Source organism: Trachypithecus francoisi, unplaced genomic scaffold, assembly GCF_009764315.1.
Source record: "Trachypithecus francoisi isolate TF-2019V2 unplaced genomic scaffold, Tfra_2.0 Lachesis_group13, whole genome shotgun sequence".
NCBI classification, from domain to species: Eukaryota; Metazoa; Chordata; class Mammalia; order Primates; family Cercopithecidae; genus Trachypithecus; species Trachypithecus francoisi.
Genome location: NW_022681458.1, coordinates 256,522 through 272,462, shown reverse-complemented (window position 1 = coordinate 272,462; position 15,941 = coordinate 256,522). Strand labels below are relative to the sequence as shown.

The 15,941-nt window shown below is 52.5% G+C and overlaps 1 protein-coding gene across 2 annotated transcripts; it reads right to left on the bottom strand.

The window, feature by feature from the left end:
* Window positions 1-1,508: 1,508 nt before the first annotated feature.
* DTYMK (deoxythymidylate kinase) lies at window positions 1,509-15,298 on the bottom strand. Of its 2 annotated transcripts, none has more exons than XM_033229459.1 (5): window positions 14,967-15,298; window positions 14,082-14,190; window positions 7,642-7,732; window positions 4,615-4,812; window positions 1,509-1,992 (listed from the first exon to the last, which is right to left on the bottom strand). In XM_033229459.1, the coding sequence occupies exons 1-5, from the start codon at window positions 15,157-15,159 to the stop codon at window positions 1,882-1,884; spliced, it is 702 nt and encodes a 233-aa protein (XP_033085350.1). In that variant the 5' UTR covers window positions 15,160-15,298; the 3' UTR covers window positions 1,509-1,881. The 2 variants fall into 2 exon arrangements, with proteins under 2 accessions (XP_033085350.1, XP_033085351.1); XM_033229460.1 differs by lacking the exon at window positions 1,509-1,992 and adding an exon at window positions 2,000-2,151.
* Window positions 15,299-15,941: the final 643 nt, after the last annotated feature.

Sequence of the window (15,941 nt, the reverse complement as noted above, 5' to 3'; positions counted from 1 at the left end):
CCCAAGCGAGCAGTGACTGTCCTGGCCTGTGGGAGGGCCATGCCTGGGGCACAGCAGGGGGCTTGGTGAGGACATCGCTCACTCTGGTCAATGCGTCCCTGTGGGCAGTCCTGGTGTAGGTGCAAAGGGCCCAAAGCCAGACAGGAGGGGGCACTGCTGGGGCCCTGGTGAGCTGGCTGAGGACTTGCGGCCTCTCAGATGCTCTTACTCACTTCTTGTGGCTGCTCTAGAAGATGACCACATTCAGTGCCTGGAACAGCACAGCCTCTTCCAGACCCGGAGGAGACGGCCACCTCGTGCTGTGGGCAGGGCTGCTCCTCTAGGGGCGCTAGGGGAGAACATTGCTGTGTCTCTTCTAGCTCCCGGATGCCAGAAACGGCTTGGCTTATGGCGCTTTCCTCCAACCTCACAGCCAGCAACATGGCATCTCTCCAGCTTCTGTTGCTGGCATCTCACTTCCTGACTCACCCCGTGATGGGCCAGGCATGGTGGCGCCAGGCTGTAATCCCAGCACTTTGGGAGGCTAAGGTGGGAGGATCACTTGAGCCCAGGAAAGAGAGGCTGCAGTGAGTCAAGACTGCAGCACTGCACTCCGGCCTGGGCGACACAGCGAGACCTAGTCTTCAGACAACAAAAAAAGGCCCCTGTGGTGACGCTGGGCCCACCTGGACGGTCCAGAAAGGTCTCCCATCTGAAGGTTCCTCACCCAGGCCCGTCCCACAGCCCCTGGCAATGCTTACCCCAGTGAAATCCTTTTGTTTTGCCTAGATTTGTCTCTTGGCCACAGAAGGGTGCTGAGACCCACAGCTGCTGCCCCCACAGATGAGGGACCCTGCCTGCCTTCCACTCCAGCACTGTATGCTGCTCTCTACCCAGAAAGTGCTCTGTGGGACAGATTCTACCAGGAGTGTCAAATCATTCCTTCTAAGTGTCACTTAAAAGGGAATGCAATGGGCCAGGCACGGTGGCTCACGCCTGTACTCCCAGCACTTTGGGAGGCCGAGGCAGGTGGATCACTTGAGCCCAGGAGTTTGAGACGAGCCTGGCTGGCAACACAGCAAAATCCTGTCTACAAAAAATTAGCCAGGCACGGTGAAGGCCTGTAGGCCTACCTACTCAGGAGGCTGACGTGGGAGGATCTCCTGAGCCCAGGAGGTCTGTGGAACGCTGCAGTGAGCCACGATCGTGCCACTGCACTCCAGCCTGGGCGACAGTGAGACCTTGTTTCCAAAAAAATAAAAAGGGATAGGATGGGAAGTTAAGCTCCAGGGTTGCAATGAAAATAGCAGAGTTAACTTCGGTGAGTTCAGGATGTAAGCTGTGATGACACTCGGATGTGGCCTGGCTGGAGCCCAGGGCATGGCTGCAACTGTTCAGACCCACAGTGGACTCCCTCAACTAGGCAGGAACTGAGGTCCAGAAAGGCCCTACTGGGCCCCATGAAGGCGCTTCTCTCCCATTCAAAGCCAGCTCCGTCCTCAGTCTAAGAAAAGTGAAGCGTTCCACAAAATTTTCAGGTCAATTTTTAGTAGTATCTAGAAGACAATGAGGAGAATTCCAACTGATTACCATTTACAGTGATCACAATGAAACTACTCAAGAGTTAACACAACTTCAGTAAGAAAATACAACAGAGTACCATCAGGACACTGATGGCAGGGAGAGGGCAGGAGACTGCTCCATCGCTCCGCTCATGTCTACACTGCCAAGGTCCCCACCACACCCCCGCCCGGGGCAGAAGAGGCAGCCTGCAGTTCTCTGCTGCCGTGAAAGAGCTCCTGAAGTCGTGGGATCTGGATACCGCTGGAGATGGGGCCTTCCGCAGGTCTCCCACCTCTCGAGGGACTACAGGGAGAGGCGTCTCCAGTGGGCAGCCTCGGGTCACTTCCACAGCTCCCCCAGCGGCTTCTCTGTGGCAGTGCGGATGGCGTCCTCAGAGAGCACACGGATGTCCTCGTGGACAGCTTCAATGCTTTTGGAAGCATCCACCATCTGTTCCCACCGGGGTTTCAGGAGAAAGAGAGGCCACGTTCCAGGCTGGGCATGGGGAGCCCACACCTGTAATCCCAGCACTTTGGGAGGCCCACAAGGGAGGACTGCTTGTACCCAGGAGTTCAAGACCAGCCTGGGCTACACAGGGACATCCAACCTCTGCAAAAAAATTGGCACCACTGTACTCCAGCCTGGGTGACGCAGTAAGACCCTGTCTCAAAACACCACCATGTTTCATTCTGTCCTCTGTGCTCATGCGGATTTCACACAGGCCAGGCTCTAGAAGGCCAACCTGAACCTCCTGGCAGTGTGGTGACCTCTGGGATACCCCACACCTCTCTGAACCTCAACCTTGACAGTGCCCATGGTACAGAGCCACCTGGCACTTCTTATTTATTTATTTATTTATTTTTTGAGATGGCGTCTCGCTCTGTCACCCAGGCTGGAGGGCAGTGGCCGGATCTCAGCTCACTGCAAGCTCCGCCTCCCAGGTTTACGCCATTCTCCTGCCTCAGCCTCCCGAGTAGCTGGGACTACAGGCGCCCGCCACCTCGCCCGGCTAGCTTTTTGTATTTTTTAGTAGAGACGGGGTTTCACCATGTTAGCCAGGATGGTCTCGATCTCCTGACCTCGTGATCCGCCCGTCTCGGCCTCCCAAAGTGCTGGGATTACAGGCCACCCGGCATTTCTGCCACAGCCCTAATGCAGGAGAAACATGACGTGCCAACTGCCCACTCCTGCTCTCAGCCAACCTGAGCCTCCTTGTGACCCTAACCCCGATGAGTGCCCACTTGCAGGAGTGAGGCACAGCCCTCAGCACAGCCAGGCCCACCCAGCCCACCAGGTCAAGGCGACTGTCCCTCCAGCTCGCAAGCAGCGAGTGGAAAGCACAGAGGGCAGACCCTGCCCTGCCCACGCTCCTGGGCACTGCCTGGAACGCAAGGAAGTTCCCCAGCAGAAGCCAGACAGGACCAGTGCAACACTGGGCCTGACCCGTCCTTGAGGGGAAGATGAATTTGATCCTAACAACTGTGTCGCACAATGGCGTGAATGGTGCGAGGAACGTGGGGAGGGCATGAGCACGCAGGACAGCCTTGTCTCCACCAGAAGGCAGGCAGTGAGAGGAACTCGGAAGCGCTGGCGTTGCAGCAGCATCCTGGGCTCTGCTGTCAGGCGGCGCAGGACCTTTCTCAAGCTTCTGGGACAGCAAATTCTAGAAAATCTGCCAGAGGCGTAGAAGGCACTCGGAAGAATCTAATCATTTCATGAGGTGTGACTGTGATGGAAGGAGAGTGACTCCCTACACAAAAGCCACCTTCCCAGATGCCACTCACTGGCCACCGTGCAGCCACACAGCTGTCGCCCAGAACCACCCAACATGAGCCTCTCCGGGCAGCTGACTGCCAGAGGGAATGCCGCACTGCCAGAAAGGGTGCTGCTATCCCGCCTGTGTTCCGGGAAACGAAAAGCTGTGACCAGCATCATCTGCAGGCACAGCCGGTCAGGCTGGGGCAGGCCCTCGAGCACTGCTGTGTGGAGCTCAAGGGACAGAAGCTCTGTGGGCCGTGGCCACGACAGTACTGGCGCTGGACGTGCCAGAAGCCGTGGCTGCTATCTGGAAAGAGGCCATGTGGGCAGTGGTGGGCACAGGCGACTGGAGTCTGGGGGAGAGGTGGGGGCTGCGGTTGGGAGGAGCAGAGGCGGCTAGCCTGCGTGTCCACTGGGAGGGGAGAGTCCAGTGTCCTGGGAGTAGACAGAGTAGAGCCAGACCTGGGACTGCTGAGACTGAAGGAGGCCGGGCTGAAGGGAAAGCCAGCACACGGCACCCTCCTGAACTCAGCCACGTGCAGCTGCAGGACCCATGCCCAGCGAGAGGCCCGCACCAGAGGGCACGGCTGCAGGGCCCACGCCCAGCAAGAGGCCCGCACCAGAGGGCACGGTGGCTGCAGGGCCCACGCCCAGCGAGAGGCCCGCACCAGAGGGCACGGTGGCTGCAGGGCCCACGCCCAGCGAGAGGCCCGCACCAGAGGGCACAGTGGCAGGAACAGCCTGGCGCTCATGTCTGAAGAGGGGCTGAGGCTGTAGAGGATTGCGCAGACTCTCACCTGACCCACCAGACAAAGCGCCAAATGTCAACATTTAGCAAAACTCACCGGATTAGAGTTTGCCGGGTGCAGTGGCTCACGCCTATGAACCCAACACTTTGGGAGGCCGAGGTGTACAGATCGCCTGAGGTCAGGAGTTGGAGACCAGCCCGGCCAACATGGAGAAACCCTGTCTCTACAAAAATGCAAAAAAGTTAGCCAGGCGTGATGACAGGTGCCTGTAATCCCAGCTACTCGGGAGGCTGAGGCAGGAGAATCACTTGAACCCAGGAAGTGGAGGTTGAAGTGAGCCGAGATGGCGCCACTGCACTCCAGCTTGGGCGACAGGGCAAGACTCTGCCTAAAAAAAAAGAATTTGCTGGCACTGAGAACCCCTGAACGACTACTCCCAGGGCTCCGCATCTGGGAAGACCAGACAGAACGGCAGCAGCTCTGCTGGTGCGCCTGCGCCAGTCACCACGGTGTAATCCTGAGCCACTTCTCGACGGTTCCTCCTGTGCAGTTCTGGGATTCTCACCTTCCAGTTCAAAGTCGTGTCTCTCATGAGCTGGTGAAAACAGTGGAGGGCCCGCTCCTGGAAAGCCCCGTTCTCGTAGCGCTCATGGCCAAACGCTCCCCGCTGGGCAGCATCTGCCAACTGTAACTGGAGGAACAGGACCAGGTCGGGTTTGGGAAGGCCCACGTCTGGCTGTTTACACCAATCTAGGGAAAAGTTCTGCCAACAAAGAACCCGACAGTTAAAGCTTAGTGTGGTCTAGGTTTTTGTTTCAAAAGTCATAAAAACGGGAAAAAATGAGGGGACATTTGGTGAGGCACCAAGACGTGAGACTGTTTATACGGTGGCTCGTGTTTAATTTTTAAAACCTCAAAACGTGTTGCTTTCTCCAATGTCACCTTCTCGTTTTTCCTTTGTAAACAGAGAAGTGGACAGAAAAGTAGGCAGGTAGAATGGCTCCCGGTCCCCGCCACCCACAGCCCAGGCCCCACGGAGGCCATCCCAGCACAGCTACAGGCCTGGTGGCCAGGAGGAAGCAGTCTATGTACAGAGCCCCTGGAGACCCCTGGCCTAGGACGCCTACAGCAAAGAGCAGCTGGGTCCGGACACAGGCACGGGGTCCTTGGCAGTGTCCTTTCTGCCACACACAGGCGAGGGTCTCATACCCCATGGAAGAGCAGGAAGGAGACAGAAACTCCTAGAGCCTACTATGTGCCAGCCCTGCGCCAGCCCAGCCTCCCCCACTGGCCCTCCTTGCCAGGGCTGTGCAAACACCCTCTGTCCCTCCCTTACTCATCCCATCTCCCTCCAAATGCTGTCCTGTTTCCGGAGGAAAGGTGGGACTGGAAAGGCTGTGACTCCAGGTCACACATCACACACCAGCACCATGAGCTGAGGGAAGGCGTCCACCAGCACCTCCCACAGGGCCTGCGGCTCTGTCAGTTGATCCGCACAGCAGGAAGAAGCAAAGGAATCATGAGTCTTGTTCTCCTTATTATACAACTTAATACTTTAGAGGGGAAGGACTCAAGCTAACACATGAGAAATGGCAGAATTAAAAAGTGAGGGTGTGGCCAGGCATGGTGGCTCACGCCTGTAATCCCAGCACTTTGGGAGGCTGAGGTGGGCAGATCACAAGGTCAGGAAGATCAAGACCATCCTGGCTAACACGGTGAAACCCCGTCTCTACTAAAAATACAAAAAGCCAGGCGCAGTGGCGGGCGCCTGTAGTCCCAGCTATTCGGGAGGCTGAGACAGGAGCCGAGATCGCACCACTCGTACTGCACTCCAGCCCTGGTGACAGAGCGAGACTACATCTAAAAACAAAATAAAAATACAAAGTGAGGGCGGTTATCATGAAAAATAACCACATTATCTTTCTTTTTACTGTCTCTTTAAGGGACAGAGCTGGGCGCAGTGGCTCACAGCTGTAATCCCAGCACTTTGGGGGTCTGAGGCAGGAGGATGACTTGGGCCCAAGAGTTGAGGTTACAGCTTTGATTGTTCCACTGCACCCCAGCCTGGGCAACAGAGGGAGACCCCCTCTTGCAAAAAAAGGGGAAAAAAAAGTACTACAAATGAACCATCTTTGAAAATGCATCTAGGCGCTGGGCACAGTGGCTCACGCCTGTCATCCCAGCACTTCGGGAGGCCGAGATGAGTGGATCACTTCAGGTCAGGAGTTTGAGATCAGCCTGGCCAACAAGGGAAAACCCCGTCTCTACTAAAAATACAAAAATTAGCTGGGCACAGTGGCGTGTGCCTATAATCCCAGATACTCAGGAGACTGAGGCAGGATAATCGCTTGAACCCAGGAGGCAGAGGTTGCAATGAGCTGAGATCACACCACTGCACCCAGCCTGGGTGACAGAATGAGACTCTGTCTCAAAAAAAAAAAAGAAAAGCATGTGGAAAATATAATCCAGATAACAACTGTGGTTCTATCTGTGAAACATCTCTAGCTACATAAATGTTTGCTCTTCTTATTGATAAAACCAAATTAATCTAGCAAAGAGATAAAAGGAATGTTAAGAATCGCAAAACTCTGCAGAGTAATCTGAGGCATGTCACTCGTACTCCATTCAAGCGCAGTCCTGGGTCCACGCACCTGTGCTCGCCCGACAGGAGGCCACGTGGCACTCACCTCCTTGGCACCGGTGAAGGCCACACCAGAAAATGCATATCTGTCCACGATGAGAGTCACACCCTGGCTCAACTTTTCCTTAATTAAGGGCCTGAAAAACAGAGGATGCTCCTGAGCCCTGGTTCTGGTTTCATAGGCCTTGAACTGTCAAGCTTAAATTATCCCAACAGGCCGGGCGCGGTGGCTCACGCCTATAATCCCAGCACTTTGGGGGTCTGAGGCAGGAGGATGACTTGGGCCCAAGAGTTGAGGTTACAGCTTTGATTGTTCCACTGCACCCAGCCTGGGCAACAGAGGGAGACCCCCTCTTGCAAAAAAAGGGGAAAAAAAAGTACTACAAATGAACCATCTTTGAAAATGCATCTAGGCGCTGGGCACAGTGGCTCACGCCTGTCATCCCAGCACTTCGGGAGGCCGAGATGAGTGGATCACTTCAGGTCAGGAGTTTGAGATCAGCCTGGCCAACAAGGGAAAACCCCGTCTCTACTAAAAATACAAAAATTAGCTGGGCACAGTGGCGTGTGCCTATAATCCCAGATACTCAGGAGACTGAGGCAGGATAATCGCTTGAACCCAGGAGGCAGAGGTTGCAATGAGCTGAGATCACACCACTGCACCCAGCCTGGGTGACAGAATGAGACTCTGTCTCAAAAAAAAAAAAGAAAAGCATGTGGAAAATATAATCCAGATAACAACTGTGGTTCTATCTGTGAAACATCTCTAGCTACATAAATGTTTGCTCTTCTTATTGATAAAACCAATTAATCTAGCAAAGAGATAAAAGGAATGTTAAGAATCGCAAAACTCTGCAGAGTAATCTGAGGCATGTCACTCGTACTCCATTCAAGCGCAGTCCTGGGTCCACGCACCTGTGCTCGCCCGACAGGAGGCCACGTGGCACTCACCTCCTTGGCACCGGTGAAGGCCACACCAGAAAATGCATATCTGTCCACGATGAGAGTCACACCCTGGCTCAACTTTTCCTTAATTAAGGGCCTGAAAAACAGAGGATGCTCCTGAGCCCTGGTTCTGGTTTCATAGGCCTTGAACTGTCAAGCTTAAATTATCCCAACAGGCCGGGCGCGGTGGCTCACGCCTATAATCCCAGCACTTTGGGAGGCTGAGGCGGGCGGATCACGAGGTCAGGAGATCGAGACCATCCTGGCTAACATGGTGAAACCCCGTCTCTACTAAAAATACAAAAAATTAGCCGGGCATAGTGGCAGGCACCTGTAATCCCAGCTACTCGGGAGGCTGAGGCAGGAGAACTGCTTGAACCCAGAAGGTGGAGGTTACAGTGAGCCGAGATCACACCACTGCATTCCAGCCTGGGTGACAGAGCATCTCGAGACTCCATCTCAAAAAAAAAAAAAAAAAAAAAATTTATCCCAACAATACAACTCAGAAATCTCATACGACAACAGGTACAGCACAGTGATTTGTAACCTTATTTTTATTTTTATTTTTTTTTTGAGACGGAGTCTCACTCTGTCGCCCAGACTGGAGTGCAGTGGCCGGATCTCAGCTCACTGCAAGCTCCGCCTCCCGGGTTTACGCCATTCTCCTGCCTCAGCCTCCGGAGTAGCTGGGACTACAGGCACCCGCCACCTCGCCCAGCTAGTTTTTTGTATTTTTTAGTAGAGACGGGGTTTCACCGTGTTAGCCAGGATGGTCTCGATCTCCTGACCTCGTGATCCGCCCGTCTCGGCCTCCCAAAGTGCTGGGATTACAGGCTTGAGCCACCGTGCCTGGCCTGTAACCTTATTTTTAATGCAAAAAGGTCTGGATCTTCTCTAGAAGATGCCATTCCCACACCTCCAGCAAAACCCAACATGGAAAAGATAACCTCACTAAATAGTAACAAACACAACTGGTAAAGTTCAATGTTCCAGAAACATCGCAAGGGAAGGGGAAGCATTGTCAGCCGTCTGGGCAGAAAGGCCAGCACTACCCTATCGAGGAAGAGGAAAGCACAGGCAAAGAAGCGAGCAGAGGATGGTGGCAGGGGAAGCGTGGGTACAGCCAGCAGGTGACTCGTCCATGCTTATGACCCCTAACCTGGACTGCAAGGATGTTCTCTACCAAATACCACAAGTCCACCATCATCCCTACAGCCACCAAGATCACGGATGTACAAAGACATGGGGCCCGACACTAGTGAGAAGCACTGCTCAAGACAGAGAAAGAAAAGTCTGATTCAATCGACTCAGCCAGTCTCACTGGGGCCTTCAAATCACAGGGGCACCCACATAAGGAGTCAACTGGCCTCTGACAAAGCAGCAGAGGGACGCAGTGGCGCAAAGGCAATTTCCTCAACAAACGCTGCTGGAACAACTGGACATCCTCATGAAACAGCATAAATTAGAGCAGACCGTATACCCTCCACAAACGTAAATTCAAAATGAATCACAGGCCGGGCGCAGTGGGTCATGCCTGTAATCCCAGCTCTCAAGGAGGCAGAGGCGGGAGGATAGCTTGAGCCCAGGAGCTCAACACCTGCCTGGGCAATATAGAGACACTGTTCTCCACAAAAAGGGGGAAAAAAAAAAAAAGACAAAATGAATCACAGACCCAAATGTTAAATGCAAAACTATGAACTCCTAGACAATAACATAGGAGAAAACTTCGATCACCTGGGGTTTGGCAGACTGTTTAGATACACCACCAAAGACACAACCCATGAGGGAGTTGGTTGAGATGGACCTTTCTGCTTTGTGAGACACAGTCAAGAGAAGGAACGGACAGCCAGGCGCGGTGGTTCATGCCTGTGAGCCCAGCACTTTTGGAAGCCATTTGGCGGGATGGGTCCCTTGGGGCCAGGTGTTTGAGACCAGCCTGAGCAACAACAGTGAGACCCCCATCTCTACAAAAAATGGAAACGTCAGCCAGGGACAGTGGCAGGCACCTGTAGTCCTAGCTACTCCAGAGGCTGAGGCAGGAGGATCACTGGAACCCAGGAGTTTAAGGCTACAGTAAGCTGTGATCATGCCACAACATTCCAGCCTGGGCAACAGAGCAAGACATTTCTCTTAAATAAATAAATAAATAAATAAGGCTGGGCAGGGTGGCTCATGCCACTAATCACAGCACTTTGGGAAACAAGACAGGAAGATTGCTTGGGTCCAGGAGTTCAAGACCAGCCTGGGCAACAATGGTGAGACTCCATCGCTACAAAAAAATTTTACCAACATTAGCCAGGTGCGTTAACATGCCTGTAGTTGCAGCTACCTGGGAGGCTGAGGTGGGAAGATCACTTGAGGTCGAGGCTGCAGTAAGCTGTGATTGTGCACTGCACTCAGCCTGCATGACAAAGAGAGACCCTGTCTAAAAAAAGAAGAGAGAGAAAAAGGAAAAGACAAACCACAGCCTAGGAGAAAATATGTATAAAAGACACATTTTATAAAGGACTGGTATCTCAAGCATACACAGAATTCTTAAAACTCAAAAATAAGAAAACAGCCAACCCCCCTAAAAAGTAGGTCAAGGCTGGGCGTAATGGCTCATGCCTATATTCCCAACACTTTGGGAGGCGGAGGCAGGTTCATCACTTGAGCCCAGGAATTTGAGACCAACCTGGACAACATGGTGAAACCACATCTCCTCAAAAAATACAAAATTGGCTGGGCACGGTGGCTCACGCCTGTAATCCCAGCAGTTTGGGAGGCTGAGGTGGGTGGATCACCTGAGGTCAGGAGTTCAACACCAGCCTGGCCAACATGGTGAAACCTCATCACTAATTAAAAAATAGAAAAATTAGCCAGGCATGGTAGTAGGCGCTTGAAATCCCAACTACTGGGGAGGCTGAGGAAGGAGAATTGCTTGAACCTGGGAGGCGTAGGTTGCAGTGAGCCAAGATCGCCCCACTGCACTCCAGCCTGGGCGACGAAAAAGAAACTCTGTGTCAAGAGAAAAAAAAAAAACAACAAAATGTAGCATGGTGGCGTGCACCTGTAGTCCCAGCTACTTAGGAGGCTAAGGCAGGAGGATTGCTTGAGCCTGGGAGGTAGAGGCTGCAGTGAGCCAAGACTGTGCCACTGTACTCCAGCCTGGTTGAGACCCTGTCCCAAAAAAAAGAGTGGGCCAAAGCACTTAACAGATACCTCATGAAACCAGATATACAGATGGCAAACAAGCGTATGAAAAGATACTCCACATCATACGTCAACAGGGAAATGCAAACTAGAACAATGAGATACCACACACCTCTATCAGAATGGCAACCATCCAAACAGTGACACCACCAAATGCTGGTGAGGATCTGGAGCAGTAGGAACCCTCGTTCACTGCTGGGGAGAATGCAAAATGCTGCAGCCACTCTGGAAGCCAGTTTAGCACAAGCTTGTACAACCCGAGGCCCACAGGCTGCATGCGGCCCAACACAAATCCATAAGCTTTCTTAAAACATTATGAGATTTTTTTCTTTTTTTTTTTTTTTGAGACGGAGTCTCGCTCTAGCCCGGGCTGGAGTGCAGTGGCCGGATCTCAGCTCACTGCAAGCTCCGCCTCCCGGGTTTACGCCATTCTCCTGCCTCAGCCTCCGGAGTAGCTGGGACTACAGGCGCTCGCCACCTCGCCCGGCTAGTTTTTTGTATTTTTTAGTAGAGATGGGGTTTCACCGTGTTAGCCAGGATGGTCTCGATCTCCTGACCTCGTGATCCGCCCATCTCGGCCTCCCAAAGTGCTGGGATTACAGGCTTGAGCCACCGCGCCCGGCCTGAGATTTTTTTCTTTAAGCTCATCAGCAATTGTTAGTGTATTTTATGCGTGGCCCAAGATCTTCCACTGTGGCCCAGCAAAGTCAAAAGACTGGACACTCATGGTTTAGCAGTTCTTTACAAAAATAACAGTCTTACCACATATTAAAGCAATGGTGTTCCCTGGCATTTACCCAAAAGAAGTGAAAGCTTATGACCACACAGAACCCTGCATGAGGATGTTTATAATGGTTTTATAACTGCCAAAACTTGGAAGCAACAAAGATGTCCTTTAGTAGGGGAATGAACTATGGTACATCCAAACAATGGACTATTAATTAGGGAAAAAAAGACATGAACTATTGGTCGGGCGTGGTGGCTCACGCCTGTAACCCCAGCACTGTGGGAGGCCCAGGTGGGAAGATCACTTGAGGTCAGGAGTTCAAGACCAGTCTGGCCAACATGGTGAAACCCTATCTCTACTAAAACATACAACTGAGCTGTGCATGATCGTATGCGCCTGTAATCCCAGCTACTCAGGCGGCTGAGGCAGGAGAATTGCTCGAATCTGGGAGGCGGAGGTTGCAGTGAGCCGAGACTGCGCCACTGTACTCCAACCTGAGCAACACAGTGAGACTCTTGTCTCAAAAAAAAAAAAAAAAGAAATACACTGTCAAGCCATGGTTAGACATAGAGGAAACTTAAATATCTATTAGGGAAACAAGTAACCTGTAGCAGAACAGATGGACAAAAGAGATGTAGCCCTGGGTACCTGGGATAAGACTATCATCTAAAAAGTAAAATCAGGATTATTATTCTTTTTAAATTGAGCATACATATACGCGTTTCATCACTTTTCTACAAAGCCACAAAAAGCAAAATCAGAAGAACAATTGCCTCCATAAAATCTAGACGTGTTCAAAAGATTATAAAAATGGTCTCATTTTCATTTAAGACTTGGAGTGGGGATAGCCTTTCCAAGCAAGACACAAAGCTAAGCCAGAGGAAAATAATGCAGCGTTTCATGTAACACGGATGAGGAGAAACCACTGAAAGTTCACTAGCCGGGAACAGGCTAAATGTACCATGGAACAACTTTTCTAGAGAACATGCTACAACAAAGAATGAGAAGGGCAGAGTTAGGGGATCTGTAAGTGCAGAAATCTGTAAGGCAGAGTTAGAAAGAAAGTTGCCAAATAATTTGTATGGTATGACCTCATTTATGTTAAAAAACAAAATTCTAACTATAGTAGTTTCTACATATGTATATAAACATAAAAACATCTGAAAGAACACACATGAATATTAAGTGCTGAATGAAGAGGAAACCTACTACGATGATGTAAAACAAAAAAGGTGACAGGAGAGTTCATATAAACTATAACCTTCAGTTTCTAATGTATCCATACCGGTTATCAATTTTAACAAAGGTAACATAATACAGCACATAAATAATAGGGAAGGGGGAAGGCAGGGGTAGTATGTAGGGAGCGCTCTACATACTCTACTTTTTGATCAACTTTTCTGTATACCTAAAGCTATCTTTAAAACATTAAGTTTATGAGGCCACGGGTTTGAGACCAGCCTGAGCGATATGGTGAGACCTTGACTCTACTTTAAAAAAAAAAAAATTAGCTGGGCTTGGCAGCATGCACACACCATCCAGCCTACTCGGGATGCTGAGGTTTGAGAACTGCTTGAGCCTAGGAAGTTGAGGCTGCAGTGAGCCATGATCGTGTGCCACTGAACTCCAGCCTGGGCCACAGAGCAATACCTTGTCTTAAAAAAAAAAAAAAAAAAAGCCGGGCGCGGTGGCTCAAGCCTGTAATCCCAGCACTTTGGGAGGCCGAGACGGGCGGATCACGAGGTCAGGAGATCGAGACCATCCTGGCTAACACGGTGAAACCCCGTCTCTACTAAAAATACAAAAATCTAGCCGGGCGAGGTGGCGGGCGCCTGTAGTCCCAGTACTCAGGAGGCTGAGGCAGGAGAATGGCATAAACCCGGGAGGCGGAGCTTGCAGTGAGCTGAGATCCAGCCACTGCACTCTAGCCTGGGCGACAGAGCGAGACTTCGTCTCAAAAAAAAAAAAAGGGGGGGGGGGCCAGGTGTGGTGGCTCACACCTGCTGTAATCCCAGAACTTTAGGAGGTCAAGGCAGGCAGATCACAAGGTCAAGAGAGATCATCCTGGCCAACACGGTGAAACGCTGTCTCTACTAAAAATACAAAAATTAAATTAAAAAATAAAATAAATTAAAAATACAAAAATTAGCTGGCTGTGGTGGCACGCGCCTGTAGTCCCAGCTACTCGGGAGGCTGAGGCAGGAGACTCCCCTGAATCCGGGAGGCAGAGGTTGCAGTGAGCCGAGATCGCACCTCTGCCTGGTGACAGAGTGAAACTCCATCTAAAAAAATCCGAAAAACTTAAGTCTGTCAGTTACGGGGTGTGGGGAGCAGGAGGAAGAAACAGCATTCGTTAGTGCCCTTTGGGAACTAGGGGCTTCACCACCTCTCATCACAGGACTGCTAAATTAAAGAACCGGAGGCCCTAGCATGACTGCCATTGTCATTCAGAATCAAGTGCGGCATTCACTTTATCTCAGGAGGAAAAGTGGCCGGGGCAGAGGCAGCAATGTACAATGGTTTTTACACTTGTTCCCAGCGATTTGCAGAAAAAAGCAGGTGCACCGCGTGATCCTCCACATCACTTTTCTTTTCCAAGTAGAAACTCAGAAGTTTGCCGATTTCCGTTGATCTTTCTAGAAAAAAAGAGAAACACACAAAATACAAGTGAGATCAGGCTCCATGACAATATAGTTTGGGCTGAATTTCTCCTCGACTCAAGTCTCACTTTGAGTTTTACTTTACTAAATCTCTAGACAGGCTTGGCTCTTCTGCGGAAGTCAAAGGAATTTCTCTGAGAAAGAACAGCAATCTGCAGACAAGCTGGGATGAAAAATGCATTAGGAAAAAAGAACTCGGGAAGAAAGTGGAGACTTCAAAGAAAGCATTTATAAAATCTGTGGACTGGGTGGCCTAGGATTAAGGTCAATGCTTCACTTGAAAACTGTAAAATATATGCTATAAAACCCCTGAAAGCACGAACAGTCATCAAACAAAACACAACACCCGAAAAATCCACAAAAACAACCCATGGACTACAAAAGAACTGGAGGAAACTTTTGGAGTCGAGACCACGGTTTCGCGCGGGTTTACACGTCAGTCATCACCATACCCCGCACTTTAAGACACGCAGCGTGGGCCGGGCGCGGTGGCGCGCGCGCCTGTAGTCCCGGCTACCCGGGAGGCTGAGGCGGGAGGATCGCTTGAGCCCGGGAGGTCCAGGCTGCCGTGAGCCGAGATGGCGCCACTGCACTCCAGCCTGGGCGACACGGCGAGAGCCCATCTTTTAAAATAAAAACCGCGCAGTTCACAGCACGTCGACCGCAGGCAACTAAGCTTAGGAGCAAAGAGTCCCTGGGAAGGCAGAGGCGCCGAAAGCCGCGGCGCAGCCCCACCCGCCGCGCGCACCCACCTGGGAACCGGAGCAGTTCGGCGCGGTGGCCCGCGGCGCACAGCGTTTCCACCAGCTTGCGGCTCTGCGTGCTCTTCCCCGCGCGGTCCACGCCCTCCAGCACTATGAGAGCCCCGCGCCGGGCCGCCATGACTGTCCACCGCCCGCCGCCTGCGTCTCCACGCCTCCTTCCGGAGCTCCCATTGGCCGGCATCAACAGCGCGCACCGTGATTGGCTCGTATTTCCCGGCCTCAGCCGGATTCGAAGGGATTGGTCGGGGCTGGGGCGAGGGCGACACGCTGTGGGACCGACACCCGCGCCTGCGCCCTGGGCCGTGCCGTCACTGGAGCCGCGTCCTGGGCTTCCGGGGCGGAAACTGGTGCCCCGTGTCCCGTGCGGGCCTCCGTCCTCGGGCTAGCAGAGCCTTTCGCTTCGGGAGAGCTGGTGACGCGGCGCGGGCTGTATGGCTGGAGACGCTGGGTCAGGGCGCGGACGAGGGGAGGGCAGGGTCGGAGGGGCTCCCGGGCGCTGCCCGGGCAGCATCGGCTCTCGTTGGCCCCTGGCTGCGCGCAGCGGGCCGACTCTCACGGCCCTGCGGTGCCCGCTGCACGCGCGAGGTCTCCGGTCCCGCGGCGCGCGAGACGCACGAGCGAGATGCTTCCCGAAGCGCGGGGCTCAGTGCCCAGGCTCAGCCGGGGCGCCTCCAAAAGCTCACCTGGAGCCCACCCCGACTGCGTTCTGGAAACGCTGTGTTTGACAGCAGTGGCAGGATAGGGGGCTGTGTAGACACTGGCTGCCTGGCAATTGTAGTAAAACCATGGGATTGATAAATGTTCACCATTGTTCCTGAAGCGCAAAACTGCGGAGCTCTGAAAAGTCCGTGTGTGTGTTTTTGTTGTTGTTTTGTTGTTTTTTGTTGTTGTTTTGTTTGAGACGGAGTCTCGCTCTGCCGCCCAGGCTGGAGTGCGGTGGCGCGATCTCGGCTCACTGCAACC

What these genes read in the sequence shown, in the direction of transcription:
- DTYMK (XM_033229459.1), bottom strand. Translation starts at nt 15,159, where the DNA reads ATGCCGGCCAATGGGAGCTCCGGAAGGAGGCGTGGAGACGCAGGCGGC. An exon ending in GCAAATCGCTGGGAACAAGT is followed by an intron (nt 7,733 to 14,081) that starts GTAAAAACCATT and finishes TCTGTTTTTCAG; the next exon opens with GCCCTTAATTAAGGAAAAGT. An exon ending in CCTTCACCGGTGCCAAGGAG is followed by an intron (nt 4,813 to 7,641) that starts GTGAGTGCCACG and finishes CTTTGTTGGCAG; the next exon opens with AACTTTTCCCTAGATTGGTG.